A 15,833-nucleotide genomic window follows, 5' to 3' on the forward strand; every position below is an offset into this window, starting at 1 on the left:
CACTTGAAGAAGGGCACATCCCTTGAACGGTGAGTACCTGGCCCTTTTCTACCACCTTGAGCGCCTACAAAATTACCTTGACCTGCAGGTTCACCAGTGCCAACCTTGGCCCACTCACAACTACGAGCTGTGGGCTCAAACAAGCATTGCACTCCAGGAAAGGGATACTTACACCCCACCCCTCTCCTCCCTGCTGGCTTGATGCTCTCCTTCCTACCTACACCCTCAATCTTGAGCTTTTGTTGCATTAGTTTCTCTGATCTCCTGCACTCGCTTCTCTCTTCTCCTATGGCAACTGATCCACTCCCCTATCCCATCCGCATCCATGGCTCTGCTCTGCCATAGACCTTGCTGTTCATGGCTGTTTGAGCAACATTTATCTGCTCCTGATATGTTAACCCAGGTGGTAATCTTCATCCATAATCTGAAGTGTTTCCTCCCTCTAACCAACTTCCACGCTCCTTCATTTATCTGCTCCTGATCTGTTAACCCAGGTGGTAATCTTCATCCATAATCTGAAGTGTTTTCTCCCTCCAACCGGCTTCCACGCTCCTCTCTTCCCTGCAGTTCAAAAATACTTCTTCTATTGAAGTTACCTCTTCAAATAATTTGCATTATCATCCAGGATGGAAACTGTTGAGTTCACATATATAACTAAGGCAGGTTGATGTTGAGCTCCTGTTATTTACCCATACTTCAAGAAGCTTTTGGGATGTTGTTTACTTGTAATATGCATATCCTGAGAAGTGTCCCTGTGAGAGAGAGAGAGAGAGAGAGAGAGAGAGAGAGAGAGAGAGAGAGAGAGAGAAGAGAAGAAGAAGAAGAAGAAGAGAACTGTTAACATCAAAGAAACTATCCCAAGAGACCTTCAAGATCTATCAAACAAGGAGAGTTTGAGTTATGTGAGAGAGAGAGAGAGAGAGAGAGAGAGAGAGAGAGAGAGAATGCATGTGTTTGTGTTAATTAGCACACATGCACAGGCAGTTTCTCCACCAGCCGGTTTAGGCCTCGTTGCACACATGCTGCAACAGTAGCTCGATGGCAGCTGCTCCACCAGCTTGCCACCAGTTGTCAGGCAGCACACCTCATTGCACACATGCTGCAACGGTAGCTTGATGGCAGCTACTCCACTGGCTTGCCACTAGTTGTCAGGCAGCACACATGCAAGCAAACCATCACTGTCCTGATTTTCTACTTGTAAAGAGTCCAGGCAGGTGCACACACAGCCAGGCACATTCTACTCTACTTGTGAAGAGTCCAGGCAGGTGCATGGACACAGCCCTAGGGTAAAGGGGCCAATGGTGGACCAGCTAAGAGGCATTGGCCATAGCTCCCTCCCTCGTTATCAGATTTGAGCTGGAGGAGGTGCAAAAGATGTGCGCTGAAGAGAGGGTTTCATAGCAAAAATTTGAGCACAATCTACCTACGATTACAGAATAATACATAGCGTAGCGTATTTTCCAATGCACAATGAAGCTTCTTGTGTTAGAGATAGGCAAGACCCAGTAATAATCAGTTTTTCAGCAAATCAAAGGACACATCACCAAGATTCCAAGCATATTCCAATTTTTTGGCTCTAAATTTGTTTGTGGGGGGGGGGGGGGGGGGGGGGGGGGGGGGGGGCAACTTTGTTGTGGTACCCGGCCCCTTATTGGCCCCTTTACCCTAAAGGGGCTACTCTTAAGTTTCGAGTGACATCGCTTTGGTGTCGTCTCAAATGGCTAGGGGTGAGGAGTCATCACTTTCCAAAGGGAGCAGCAGGAGAGCAGCACACAATCAATACAATACTGTCCAGAAAAATGGTAGGACCAGTCACTGCAGATGGTGCATGTGCACAACCTAAGAGAGATATACGTCGTGCACATTGGGGGTCTGCGTCCACCAATCCACTCTGGTGGTGAAAATGTAAACAGGGCCATTGGGAAAGGTGTGGGGAAACGATGCTTTCCTCTCACTTCTATTCGCCTAATTTCAATCCTCCTAAAAAAATAGTAAAAATATTCTCGACATGAATTGCATTGGCAACGGCCCCCAACAGTGCAATTAAAGACTTCACAAATACATGTATTTGATGCCATAAATATAGTTAAAACTATCCAAATACACTACCATAAAACCAATTCCCTATTCGTGACCATTGCCTAAGGGCAAAACTCTCCACACCTGACCATATAAAACTAAGCCTAAAACACTACCATAAAATAAAACTAAGCCTAAAACACTACCATAAAACCAATTCCATATTCAATGACAACACTAATGCGCAGACAACAACACTGCCTACTCTGTGTGTGTGTGTGTGTGTGTGTGTGTGTGTGTGTGTGTGTGTGTGTGTGAGAGAGAGAGAGAGAGATTAAAAACTTAGAAATTGCCTAAAAAATGTGCACACAATTTGGTAGGCACCACACCTATATCACTACTTGCAAGCAAGTAGGTAGTGCCAACAAAATACAAACTAATACACTACAATTTCATATACTTGAAGAACTCTTATCTAGCTCTTGTAAAGAGTTTGAATATAACCAAATTGAGCTGCTCTGGAAGAATCACTCTACACATTTCTCACCGTCAAAAATGCAATTGATGTCTTGTTTAAAGCCTCCCAAACTATAGAAATTTCAAAGAGTCCTGCACAATTTCTCCCAGACAAGAAATCTCCATAAACAATTTCTAAAGAGTCCTGCACAACTGCCTAAACATCATAAAGCTTGCCCAAACAATTACGCAAGGCTACTAACCCACTCCATTAAGGAATCAAACAAAATATCTAGGAACAAGAGACAAACATACAATCGCATGTCTGACTCTGTGCCTAGAGGCCCCTTGCAGATGCAGTGTTCTTTCATGGTTGTATTCCAGAGGAATTTAAAACGTGCAAAAAGACTGACCCAGTTACATTACCCTTCACAAACTACTGTAATTTCGTCAAAGAAACATGACAAAAGTCTAAATCACATCCACGCGCCCAAATACTTGTCAATTTTCACACAGAATCACCAGAAAAGCTTTCCTTCAGATAAAGAACGGACACAAAGAACAGTACACCAAAAGGATGACAAGACATTCGTCATAGCCACCAAAGAAGTATTGCTAAATTTTAACCACAGACTGTACAGTGTGGGAATTCCAGGCTCCAAGAGATCAGGTTGCAATAATTAAAGATTAAAGGCAAATGCCTCTACAAAAACCTGGTCTTGAGGAAGTAGAAGCAGGCTCAACCACCAAATCCATAGAGAGTACGACCCTGACGCTTGAGAGCATACACAACATCCATGGCAGTGACAGTTTTCCGGCGAGCATGTTCTGTGTAGGTCACAGCATCTCGAATGACATTCTCCAAGAAGATCTTGAGAACCCCTCTGGTTTCCTCGTAGATTAGGCCACTGATGCGCTTCACACCACCCCTCCGAGCAAGCCTGCGAATGGCGGGCTTGGTAATGCCCTGAATATTGTCGCGCAAAACCTTCCTGTGGCGCTTGGCCCCTCCCTTTCCAAGGCCCTTCCCGCCCTTTCCCCTTCCTGACATGTTTGCCTCTTTCTCACCTTGCTCAGCACACAGGCTTCAGTAACAATGGCACCCGTCCAAAAGCTTTTTATACAGCGGATCTGTAAAGGCTCTCGCTGTACGCCGTCGATCAAGCTCCTTATCGACGAAGCTCAACGCCTTAGCACGGATCGATCTGCCCTTTGAAGATAGGAGAGCACAAGACGAGCAATCCCATTAATCGTAAGATAAATTTTAATGTCTTCCGACAAGAGTGAGCACGTTGAAGAGAATTTTTACTTCGTTAGCGTAGTGGGCAATTCGCAATCCCTGGCCTGTCATTAGGCCATGTGGCTCCAACGCTGAAAAGCTCTAAAAATACTACACCGTCAAAACCCCAGCGTGAGTGGATAGCTGCAGCCGCATGATGCGGATCTCTACGTCCCCAGCTAGCCGAAGCTGGTGCTTACGGTGTGTTTCGTGAGAAGAAAGCTCTTTGACCAAGATCTTGCAGGCCATGATATGCTCTGCCCCGCAAGGTCGCAGCTCTAACTCGTCGCCCGTTGTTGTTACTTTGATGATTCCTTCTGACTTTGAATACTTGCCCATAGCCTCCCTCGCCAAGAGATCCTATTATCTCCAGATTGGATATGGTGACCATGGACAACCTCGTACTGTCAATATTGCTGCATGCTGTCTCCAAGGGCGGCCATTCCTGCGCTTCTTTGGTTACAACCAAGGGAGTCCTGATCTCAATGGCCGCCAGCTCGTACTTTTGCTGATCATTATAACCCATCATGATCTCTCTCTCGGATTTAGGTTTAGGCGCAGCAATAAGATCGTCGCGATGAATACCAGCTACTTTAGCTGGCGGAGGCCCAGCACCAGCTTTTTTTAACGCAGGCAAAAGAAAGCTCTCCCGGAATAACTCGGCCCTCGTGCAACCTCCGATCAACCTCTCGTTGCTCTCAGGAGCAATTCGATCTTCTCCACAAGGTACCACATGTAGCGAAACAATGGATGAGCTGATCAGCTAATGCCGACACCGTGTTGAGTCCATTGTAGAGCATCTGGGTGAGAAGCTGTCGGCCAAAACGGAGGTCTTTCTTGGTGGCGCATGTGTGTACAAGGGGGTAGATGGTCTCCCTTAGCGCACCCATGTCGGGCCCTCACAGCCCTTGTTCTTGTGAAGCAAAGTCGAAAACCATGGAAACAGAAGCACAGATAGAGTATAGCCTTTGTAGGCTGATGCACGCAGAGAAAGTGAGTGAAAATGGGTTCATTGTCGTCATAGAAGCCTGGAAGATGAGAATCCATTGCCACCGTTCTCGGCTCTCAGAGCAGTTGCGTTGCTTCGTTGAAGGTTGCCTGAAGCAGAGAAAGAAACATCTTTGTAGGAGTTGATAGAGGCGGGGACTTGCTTGAGCTTGGGGGGGGGGTGGGTTTCCCCTGTTCGACCTCATGGACCTCGATCTAGTGATGGAAAGCAATACAAAGAAGTTGGTTCGTGTTCGTTGTTTATTTAATTAAGTGCAATTTATGCTAGTAATTAGAAGTGGAATTTTCTCCTTCCAAAGAAAGTAAAAACGATTATTGAGGTTGTTGGAGAAGAATGTCGTGCTTGTCAATGCGTTGGTATACATGTATGCTAATTGTGGTGTACTTTGGAAAGCACAACAAGTTTTGGGAATCGCATCCCTGGCCTCTCAGTAACCCACGTGGCACACTAAGGAGCAATTCGATCTTCTCCACAAGCAGTTAGCAAGTTACAAAGCTTGTTGGCCAGTATGTATGTTAAGTGCGATGCACTTGTCAGGGCACAACAAGTTATTGATGAGCTTCCAGTCCGAGATGTCGTCGGTCGGACTGCACTTATTGCAGGATATGCCCGACATGGGCAGGGTCATGAAGCTCTGGGCTGTTTTTATCGCTTGCGAAGTGAGGGCCTCTCTACGGATGCAGTCACCTATGCTTATGCCTTGAAGGCATGCAATATTATTCAAAACGTTGATATGGGTAAACAAATTCATGACAAGATTGCTAGTCAGAGGTTGTTGGAGAAGAATGTCGTGCTTGGCAATACATTGGTATACATGTATGCTAATTGTGGTGTATTTTGGAAAGCACAACAAGTTCTGGACGAGCTTCCCAACCGAGATGTCATCTCTTGGAGTGCATTAATTGCATTATATGCCCAACAAGGCCAGGGCCAGGAAGCTTTGAATTTTTTCCATTGTATGCGAAGTGAGGGTTTCTCTCCAGATGCAGTCACCTATGCTTGCATTTTGAAGGCATGTGGTTTAATGTGAGACATTGTATGGACAAACAAATTCACGATGAGATTGTCAATCAGGGGCTGTTGTAAAGAACTGTCAATCTTGGCAATGATTTGGTTGACATGTATGCCAAGTGTGGTGTACTTTTGAAAACTCAACAAGTTCTTGACGAGCTTCCTGATCGAGATGCGGTCTCTTGGAATGCATTGATTGCAAGTTATGCCCAACAGAGGCAGGGCCAAGAAGCATTGGGATGTTTCCAGCGGATGCAAAGCGAGGGCTTCTCTCCAGATGCAGTCACCTATGCTTGCATTTTGAAGGCATGTGGCACTTTGAAAGACGTCGACACAGGAAAACAAATTCATGATGAGCTTGATAGTCGGGGACTGTTCACCAAAAATTTCGTGCTCGGTAATGCTTTGGTTGACATGTATGCCAAGTGTAGTGTACTTTCCGAAGCACAACAAGTTCTTGACGAGCTTTATGTCCGAGATGCAGTCTCTTGGAATGCATTGATTGCAGGATATGCCCAACAAGATCAGGCCAGGAAGTGCTTGGCTGTTTTCATCAGATGCAAAGTGCCTTTCACAATTGAGCACCATCGTTCTTACTTCCACCAAATTTGGACGTATGAAGCGACGAGTGAATTTTGATAGGCTTTGAATTGACACAAGCTGAAATATAAAATTCCCGCTTCTTCCTAAAGTTCCTCCACCCAAATAGTCACAAGCTTATCTCCTTCATCCTCCATTGTCGTCTCTTGCAGCGGGTTAAGAGTAAGAGATGCCCAGCATCATTGATGCAAGGTGCATCGACGACAGACATTCAATCGCACGGTGAGTAAGCATTATCATTCTGTGATTTTTGACATTTTTGACACTAGGAACGCAGTTAATGAACACACTGAGAATTGCACGCTACCGTGGGAATGGCACGTTCCCTCGTATTATAATAATTGGGGAGGACTGTGCAAACTCCCCTGTGCAAGGAAACTTGCATGTTTTGTTTTTTTCTGAAACATAAAAATTGGAACAACAAACAATTAATAACGTTGACATCTTGTATGATTACGAACATTGAGCTTGACAAACCTCTAACCCTCCTCGTGGTTTTCTGCAAGGTACCCCTCTGAACCACTACGATCGGTATCTCATTCTTTCAAGGTACACCTTTGAACCACGGCAATCGGTGGCCTCTCTCTCTCTCTCTCTCTCTCTCTCTCTCTCTCTCTCTCTCTCTCTCATCCTTTCATAAATTTTTTTACTTGAGAAATTTTTAAATGGCATATATAGTTTTCAATATTTTGCTCGAGAAAGATTTAGAAGAGTTACGGCAACAAGGAGAGGATGCCTCACTGGCATCTCGAGGGGGGCGTATGCATGTAACTTTGGATTGCTATGAGGTACCTTGTGATTACCAAATATCGACAGCTGCCTTTTGGTTTGAAAGAGCTTGCTAAGATTTCAATATGGGTCTTAATGCATCCGTGCAAACACCTTAAGAGCCAAGACAGGATCGATAGGAATAGGATCAATAGGAATTGTCGTTGTTGATTGTTTCACTTTGATTTGGGCCTGCAATGCAGTCTTGAGGAGTTAGTTTTGTTGGGACATTGTGAAATAGAATGACTGGAATGTCGTAAAAAGAGGCTGGGATGCACACGTTCTGGGAGAAGGCAGATTGAAGGCAGATAATCCAAAATTCAATGACCAATTCTGTCCTCCAAAATTGCAAACTTGATGGTTGTAGTATTTGGTAGACTTTTTATTGAGCATCATGAACACATTCATATTTGTGATGAATTAGATTGGAAAGAATTCACCTTCGAATTTTGAAACTGCTTCTCACATTTTTAGCCATGACCTATACCTACATACATTCCGATCCAGCCATAGCGTGGGCTCTCCACTGTGTCTTGTCACATAATCCTTGAGCATTGAGAGTCACTTATCCATATAGTTCATCACATGTATCTTTTGGTCCCATACATCATATTTACCACCCAAAACGATAATAAAAAATCACGTGTACTTTTGGTCTTACAGGTCATATGTGTCCATCCAGGACGATCATAAAAAATCTCTCTCTCTCTCTCTCTCTCTCTCTCTCTCTCTCTCTCTACCCCGCAAGTTTTTGTCTTCTAGAGGTTCTTGTTTTCTCTTACCCTCGGACTCTGTGGCTAACGAAGCACTCTAGTTTTAACTTAGTTGGCCTAGGAGCTTTTTCCGAAACGAGGCTAGAGAATACTCCACTTGACGTAATGGATCATCCATCACAAGACGATCGGACTATGCAAGTGCTCCATGCTTGATCGCCTCCGTTGACTATGCTTAGGTCACACAGCTCAAGAACATCGCACAGTTGAAAAAGCAAAAATAATGATGAGCAGCATAACTTTTTCCAGTGCGTAGCATGAGCTTTATTTTGAGTACACATGATTGAGGTGTGAAAGTAGCCACAGGGATGGTGATCAAACGACTCGCAAAGAACTTGATTAGAGCAGGGACACATACAATGAATAGGCTGGAAGTGACAATGATGATGAATATAGAGACCGACGAAGTAGGACCAATCCAGATGATAGAAACCATAACTCTTCAAAAGGGAATCAACCACAGGAATTTGAGTTGTTCAATGTTTGTCGAGGTAGGCTTTCACGTGTCATGAAGCATGGCTATGTTGCAAAGAGAGATCAAGAGGTATGGGCTAAGGGTGTTTCCATGACTAAGAAATACAATTAGCATATACAGTGCCAGATCTTGTACCAATGAAAAAAGCTCTTTGGACGAGGAATCTAATCCCTTTAGTATGAATTAGCCTTCAACAGGTTGCAAAGGTTTTCTAGGATTATCATCACAGAGGAGGAGGAAAATGGCTCTTTTAGGTGACCACTAAAGAGAATGAGTTCACGTGAGAGATGGGAAGCTGAGCAGCAAATAGTGTCAAGGGTATTCAATATGAGGGATTAGCCGAACTATGATATTGATGAATCAAAACTCTTGTATCAAAACAAAGGTGCTCAAAAGGAACTTGAAATTGAGCTCAATGAGTACGAGCTAGCCTTCTTAAGAGGGCAAACAAGGTACTCCGTTGATGTTTCACTTGTGGCAATCGTAAGAAATATAGATGGTTCACTTTAGAGAGCTATAATGACACAGTCTATTTTAGCCAAAGAGAGGAGAGAGTTGCGAGGATAGCAGCAACAAAGGACCATGCTTGATTCCATCCCAAAGAACCTAGCTCATCCTTGGGAAGATCCCATGCCAAAAACAAGAGAGCAACATCTCGCTCAGAAACTTTGTGTTGTAGGACTCTCTACACATGACATGTCGGAGTGGAAAAATGATGCATTTAGTAAGGCATCCACAGTAGGCTAGTGGTCGAAGCTATCACTACATGGACAATGACAAAGTCTTCTTATTTACAAGCTGAAAAGTGACTTGGTTAGAGCAATCCATGAGCATAGTTGGGTTTTAGGCCAAGTGGGCGACCGCCCGCCCATGTACTAATCCTTATCTTATTCTTTCTTATACAAAATAATAAGAGGCATTGAGTTATTATCTCACCAAGAGCTCCACCACACCTCGTATAATGTTGCACTACCCTTTACACTTGCACTCACACGCACACGCTCCGCATCGCGCCTCACAAGTGGTATCAGAGCTAACAGGTGTCAGCATCTTCTTTGCGTGCACGAGGGATTCCAGGCGAGCTAAGGCTCAAGGCTTATTATGCAGGAAGTGATTGGAAACAAAGGGTAGCATTAGAGTTGATTGTGTATTGTAGCAAGAAACAAGGAAGTGGAGGTAAGGCATCCTCTGTCGAGGCTTTCTTCGCAGCACACGCCAATCATTAGCAGGAGAGCCAAAAGAGCCAGTTGATGGCCGGCTTGATGATGGGAGACAAAGGTGACCACAATTGAGGGACCCTCTCGTAGGCAAGAGGGAACTGGGGACTGTAAGCGATGTTGAACTGAGAGTCAAGGTCGACAGAAAAAAAAAAGTAATCGGCACCATAAAATTTGAAGAGCATCAAAAGGCGGAAACATGCAGCAGGTCGGGTGGACAGATCCGAGGCCCAACTTTGAGGACTCTCACATCACCTGACTCCAACGCCCTTAGCATTGCCTCTGAGTAGTTTTAACTACGCATTAGAAGCTAACTAGCACTTTTTGTGCCCAAATTGGCCCAGCAAGCTCCTTTTGTCCCGGTACTGCTGAGCAAAGAGAGAGAGAAAATGAAGCCAATTTGTGTACGCCTTCCACATCACACAGAGATATTTCTCATCAAGTGAATTGGATAAGTTCTGGCTGTTAATCCTCCTCAACACTAGTAGATTGTGGTAACATGCCTAGCCTAGTTGGCTAATTTTCTGGCATTTTTTGACACTTGGTAGCGGTCGAGAGTAGCTCCCGCTTTGGCATCAATGTATGTGTTTTGGTTGATGGTTTCTTTTGAGATTTCGATCATTTTTCAAAGGGGCTCTACCCACTTTTTCCAGCTGTTTTCTGCATGCTTTTTGGCTTGATCGCCACATCATTTTCTGACGCATTTGCAGCCATTGGTGTTTGAGATTACTCCCATGTTGATGCTAGTTCGGACCCAGTTTTGCAAGGTCTTTTGAGACAGTTTCTAGGGCCAGTGGGAGCCGATTTTATGCCATCGATTAGAGCTCTAGTGGGAGCTTTTTTGGCTTCTACATTGTTTATATGTTTTTGGCAACATTCAGAGCTCTTTTGCAATCTCTTGAGAAGGGCACTCCTCCCCGCAGGGAAATCGCTCCAGTCCATGTTTGCTTGCATTGACTTTTGGTGCTTGTTTACATGTGAGACTGTGTTTTTTGCAGCTAGTACGACTCATGTACATTGAGTTGCAGATACTGCCATTGTACGTCGTTTGAGGAGCCGAATTGGCTTGGTTTTTACGGTTACCCGATCGTTTCTGAGACTTTGTCTAGAAGAGCCCTTTCTAAGGCTGCGGTTAGTCTTGAGTTTGCATAACCTTTGGAGGGCCCTACGTGAGGTATTCTTGAGTTAGGGTGTTCTTGAATGTTGAGACACTTTCGGTGATACAGGTTGCTTGAAATCCCCCTTATCGTGACCTTGCTATAGGCTATGGATAGAGCTGTGTAGGTGCTTTGACACCTAGTTGGTTGTTATATGAGTAGTTTTTTGAGCAAATTTGGTAGCACTTGATACTTATATCCCCTATTGTTTAGTTTATGCGTTGATTTTGATCACATTTCTAGTGAGATTTTGATCTTCGTACAAAGAAGACTTTGTCAAAATTTGTCTAGAGATTTCGCATTAAGAAAAGAATTGGTTGTATTCTCTCGCATTTGTTCATGTAAATCACTAGTTCTTCAAAAAAGGACGATTATTATATCAAAAAGTTTGATGGCACAAACTTTACGATTTGGAAGCAACATATGTTTTGATGTCTTGGTTAACAAGGGTCTGGTAGTGCCATTGAAAGAGCGTAGAGAGAATGCTTACAATGATGATCAGTGGGAAGAGTTGGATACTCGTGCCATAACCACGAGTAGAGTACATCTTGGCAAGACCATATTCTTCTCGATTATGGACAAGAAATAGCACGAGAGCTTTGGGAGTCTCTATGTGCAGCTTGGGATAGAAAAAAGTGCTTCTAACAAAGTTTTCTTAGATGAAGAAACCCCGAAGAAACTTATGCGCTTGGAAATGAAAGAAGGTAGCAGTGTTAGCGCACACTTGAATGAGTTCAATAGAATCTTTTCTCAGCTGACATCAAAAGGGTTGAATTTTGATCATGAAATGAAGGTCAATTTTTCACTATGCTCTTTGCCTTCTTCTTGGGATACGTTCAATACTGCGATTAGTAACTCCACAACAGGGGGTAACCTGGTATTCAGTGTTAGTAGTGCATTGCTCATTGAGGAGATTAGAAATCAGTCTCTTGATAGCGGTGGACATGAAGATGCATATATGGCAAGTGGCCATAATCGCCATAAGCAAAGAGGTGGATGTAGTCGCAGCCGCAATTGTTCACAGGATTGTAAGGATCATCAGAATTGTAGCAAGAGTCAAGGCTGTGATTTGATAAATGTAGAATGCTATGCTCCCAAGAGTAGTGTAAAGATAGACGAGATCAATGTGGTTGAATCTCCACCACCACAGGTTGTCCTTGACGTGCAACAGATGTGCTTGTTTTTATTGCCGATTTGAGTTCATATGCATTATTGACACTTGATGAGTGTTATGCGCAAAATTGGATCATTTATTCAGGTGTCAGTTTCCATGTTACTTCCCATAGGGAATGGTTCTCCACATATACTGTTATACATGGTTTGGTCAAGCTTGGAGATTCCTATCAGGTTGATATATGTGGTATGGGAGATGTCAAGTTATGCATGACAAAGGCACTGAATGTATGCTTCGTGGAGTCAAACATGTTCCTAAATTGACTAAGAGTTTGGTGTCAGTTGCGCAGCTTGATACTCTAGGCTATACTACTATTTTTGGCAATGGTTCTTGGATAGTGCGTAAAGTAAATTTGGTTGTCATAAAAGGTCAAAAATCTGGATCATTATACTCTTTACATGTCTCTTCAGTCAAAGAGAATTCTATCTATGTAGATGTCGGCCAAGCAGCCTTCTACTGAGTTGTGGCATAGCCGGCTAGGCCATATGAGCCAGAAAGGAATGAAAATCCTCAATGTTTTGGCTACTTACATGTGTTAAACTATTTTGATTTCAATTTATGTGAGCATTGCATCTATGGAAAGTAAACTAGGCAAACTTTCTCGTCATTACATAGAGGGTTGGGAAACCCTCTAGATCTAGTTCATTGCAATTTATGTGGGCCTATGCCACACACATCTCTAAGGGGAACACTATATTTCTTGACATTCATAATTGAATCTACTTGGAAGGTGTGGGTGTACCTCTTGAAGAGGTAAGAGGAAGTGTTTGCTACATTCCAGAAATTCTTAGCAATGGTTGAGAACCAATCTGGTAGAAGCTAAAAGCTTTTCGAACTGACAATGGTGAAGAGTATATCTCCACAAAGCTTTAGAATTTTTGTAGCAAACAAGGGCTTCAACAACAGTTTACTATATCATACACACCTGCTCAGAATGGAATTGCTGAGCGTAATTGCACACTTCAAGAAAGAGTCACAGCCATGTTATCTATGGTGAATTTACCTCCTAAGTTTTGGGGAGAGGCTGTTATGACAGTTGTACACATCATCAATAGATTGCCTGGTACTTTGTTAAATTTCAAGATTCAGTAGGAGATGTGGAATGGCAAGAAGCCAAGTTATGATAGATTATGTGTGTTTGAGTGCAAAGCATTCTCACACTTTCCCAAAGAAATTCACAAGAAGCTAGATCCCAAGTCACACAAGTGCATCTTCATTGATTATGGTGCAGATGGAGAGATGGGTTATCGTCTATGACGCCCGGAATTTAGAAAGGTTATTCACAATCACAAGTGATATTCAATGAGTCTAAAATGCATATACAACCTATTAAAGAGGACGAATATCCAAAAGTCGAATTTGAGGATGTAGCCTCCACAAATTTGGGAAACCCACCTCAGTCTATTGGTGATGTTCCAACCACTAGTAGTGCTCCAGAAAGCGCGGAATCGAGCAATCAAGAACTTAGAATATCTACTCATGTTTCTTGTGCACCTAAGCGTTTTGAGCCAAGATTGGACTATTTTTGTTATGCACTGACTGCAATGAGCTCACTCGTTAAAAGAAACTATTCAGATGGAAGATATCGTGAAGTGGGAGAAGGCTATGTAATCTGACTATAACTTAACTTTTTTCAATGAGACTTTGGAATTACCAAAGGGTAAACAAGCATCACCTTGCAAATGGGTGTACAAGAAGAAGTACATAGTAGAAGATCTCGAGCCTAAGTATAAGGGTAGATTGGTTGCTAAAGGATTCAAATAGAAGAAAGGCATAGATTTTAATGAGGTTTTTTCTCGAGTGGTCAAAATGACTACCTTGCATCTTGTCCTTGGTTTAGTATCCACAGAGGACATGGAGTTGGTACAAATGGATGTGAAGACGACATTTCTTCATGGGGATCTTGAAGAAGATGTCTACATTAAGCAGCTAGAAGGTTTTGAGATCTAGCTTGAGAAGCCAACAAGGGGGTAGAACTAGTGTGTAGAAGAAAGGTTCGTATGGACTAAAGCAAGGCTCAAGACAGTGGTATATCAAGTTTGATAAGTACATTCAATCCCAAAATTATGTACGGAGCCAAGAGGATCACTGCTTGTACACAAGGAGGTTGAACGATGGTTCCCTCGTCATTCTCATCTTGTACGTGGATGATATGCTGCTCAAGAGAGATCATAAACGTGGAATACTTGAACTATCACAGGAAGAGTATATTCACAAGGTCTTGCAACGTTTTAACATGCAATGGAGGGAAACATTGAGTACCTCAATGGTTGCATATGTAAAACTTAGCAAAAATGATATCCCCAAATCGCATGGTAGAGATGGAAAATGTGCCATATTCTTCGGCATTTGGCAGTCTCATGTTCGCCATGATTATCACATGACCAAATATTGCATTTTGAGTGGGAGTGGTCAACAAGTATATGGCAAATCTGAAAAGAAAGTATTGGGAAGCAGTGAAGCATATCTTGAGATACAACAAGGGTTCAGCCAGCAAGTGCTTATGCTTTGGGAACAATGATGCATCCATAGTTGGATACATTGATTCTGATTATGCGGGTTGGCTATAGGCTTGGTGAAGAGGTTAGTTACATGATTAGGATTGAGGATTGCATTGTGTGTGAGACAGTAATCAAGTATATGACAAATGGAATGCTTTTGGGAGAAGTACTTGTGGATAGCTAGCTCTCAATGTATTTGGTTATCATGTTTGATGAAGCCCATGAAAGAACAATTCACATTGTGTCCTCTTTGGGCTACTGAAGGACCTAGTAAGGTGACAAAAAGATAGTCACCTCAACTAGATGCTGAGAAGTTTTCTAGGTGCTTTTCTTATTTTAACATTTTCACTATTCCAAGAGGAACGTTTCCTGTCCAAAATCTATATGCAAAGAAACGAGACAATGACTATCTAGGTGTTGCACTTACTACTACTGATATACAAGAACATTTAAATGAGCCCAAAGGGGATATCCTTTTTTTTCAATAGGATAGGAAGTAATTGATACAACATGCCAGATATTCTATGAGAATGAAGGGGTTGGGTCCCATTTTCTTGGAGCTTATTATACTCCAGTTTATGATGCCCTTCCTAGTAAAAAAGCAGACAAGGATTTTTGACTCAACACCATCAAGAACAAGGGAAGTGGTGGTTGCAACCAACATTGTAGAAGCATCTTTAACCATTGGTGGAATATACTATGTAGTAGATCATGATTTTCTAAGCCAAAATTTCTATAATCCCAAGCTTGGCTTAGATTCACTTGCCATCATGCCCATTCCTCAAGCTTGTACAAACCAAAGAGTTGGGCGAGTAGGTAGAACGAGACCAAGAAAGTGATATCGCGTGTACACGAAGAGTGCGTACAGGAATGAAATGTTACCAACAACTGTGCCTTAAATCCAAAGAGTGAATGTGGTAGCTGAATGTTATGGCACTAATGATTCTATGGATTTAGTGCCTCCACAAGCTCTCATATCGACCATGGAACACCTCTATAGTTTGTAAGCTTTGTATGAGGAAGGGCATTTGACTAAGTCATCAATGAAAATGGCCGAGTTTCCATCGGCCATGGAATAACTCTACAGTTTAGGAGCCTTGGATGAGGAAGGGTGTTGTAGATGCGGATGCGGAGTGCAAGAGAGGGATGGAGAGAAGGGGAAGGGGATGGAGCATACATGGTGTGTAGTGGAACATTAGAGAGTATTGACTCTCTTCTCCTTATTCTCAATATAACCAAAGAATACAAGAGGGTGAGTGCTTGGCCATAATCGACCATGAGCCACTGGCCTGTAACCCAACAATCTCCCACTTGAAGGCCAGTGTGGCCCAAGTGACTAAAGAATGAAGGGGCTATTATGTACAATTGTACAAATGTGAAGCATGACTTGTTGT

General features: G+C 43.0%; 1 protein-coding gene and 2 pseudogenes across 1 annotated transcript; 2 read left to right on the top strand and 1 right to left on the bottom strand.

The window, feature by feature from the left end:
• Window positions 1-2,993: 2,993 nt before the first annotated feature.
• On the bottom strand, window positions 2,994-3,555 carry LOC147431693 (histone H4). Its single transcript, XM_086494205.1, has one exon. It carries the CDS (start codon window positions 3,524-3,526, stop codon window positions 3,215-3,217), a length of 312 nt encoding a protein of 103 aa, XP_086350331.1. The 5' UTR covers window positions 3,527-3,555; the 3' UTR covers window positions 2,994-3,214.
• Window positions 3,556-8,660: 5,105 nt separating this feature from the next.
• LOC147431694 (putative pre-mRNA-splicing factor ATP-dependent RNA helicase DEAH5) lies at window positions 8,661-11,962 on the top strand (annotated as a pseudogene).
• Window positions 11,963-14,491: 2,529 nt separating this feature from the next.
• On the top strand, window positions 14,492-15,518 carry LOC147431695 (putative pre-mRNA-splicing factor ATP-dependent RNA helicase DEAH5 pseudogene; annotated as a pseudogene).
• Window positions 15,519-15,833: the final 315 nt, after the last annotated feature.

The sequence above is a fragment of the Adiantum capillus-veneris genome, chromosome 21 (assembly GCF_014529385.1).
Source record: "Adiantum capillus-veneris isolate H3 chromosome 21, ASM1452938v2, whole genome shotgun sequence".
Classification (NCBI taxonomy): Eukaryota; Viridiplantae; Streptophyta; class Polypodiopsida; order Polypodiales; family Pteridaceae; genus Adiantum; species Adiantum capillus-veneris.

Coding starts and splice junctions, on each gene's coding strand:
- LOC147431693 (XM_086494205.1), bottom strand. CDS start 3,526: ATGTCAGGAAGGGGAAAGGGCGGGAAGGGCCTTGGAAAGGGAGGGGCC.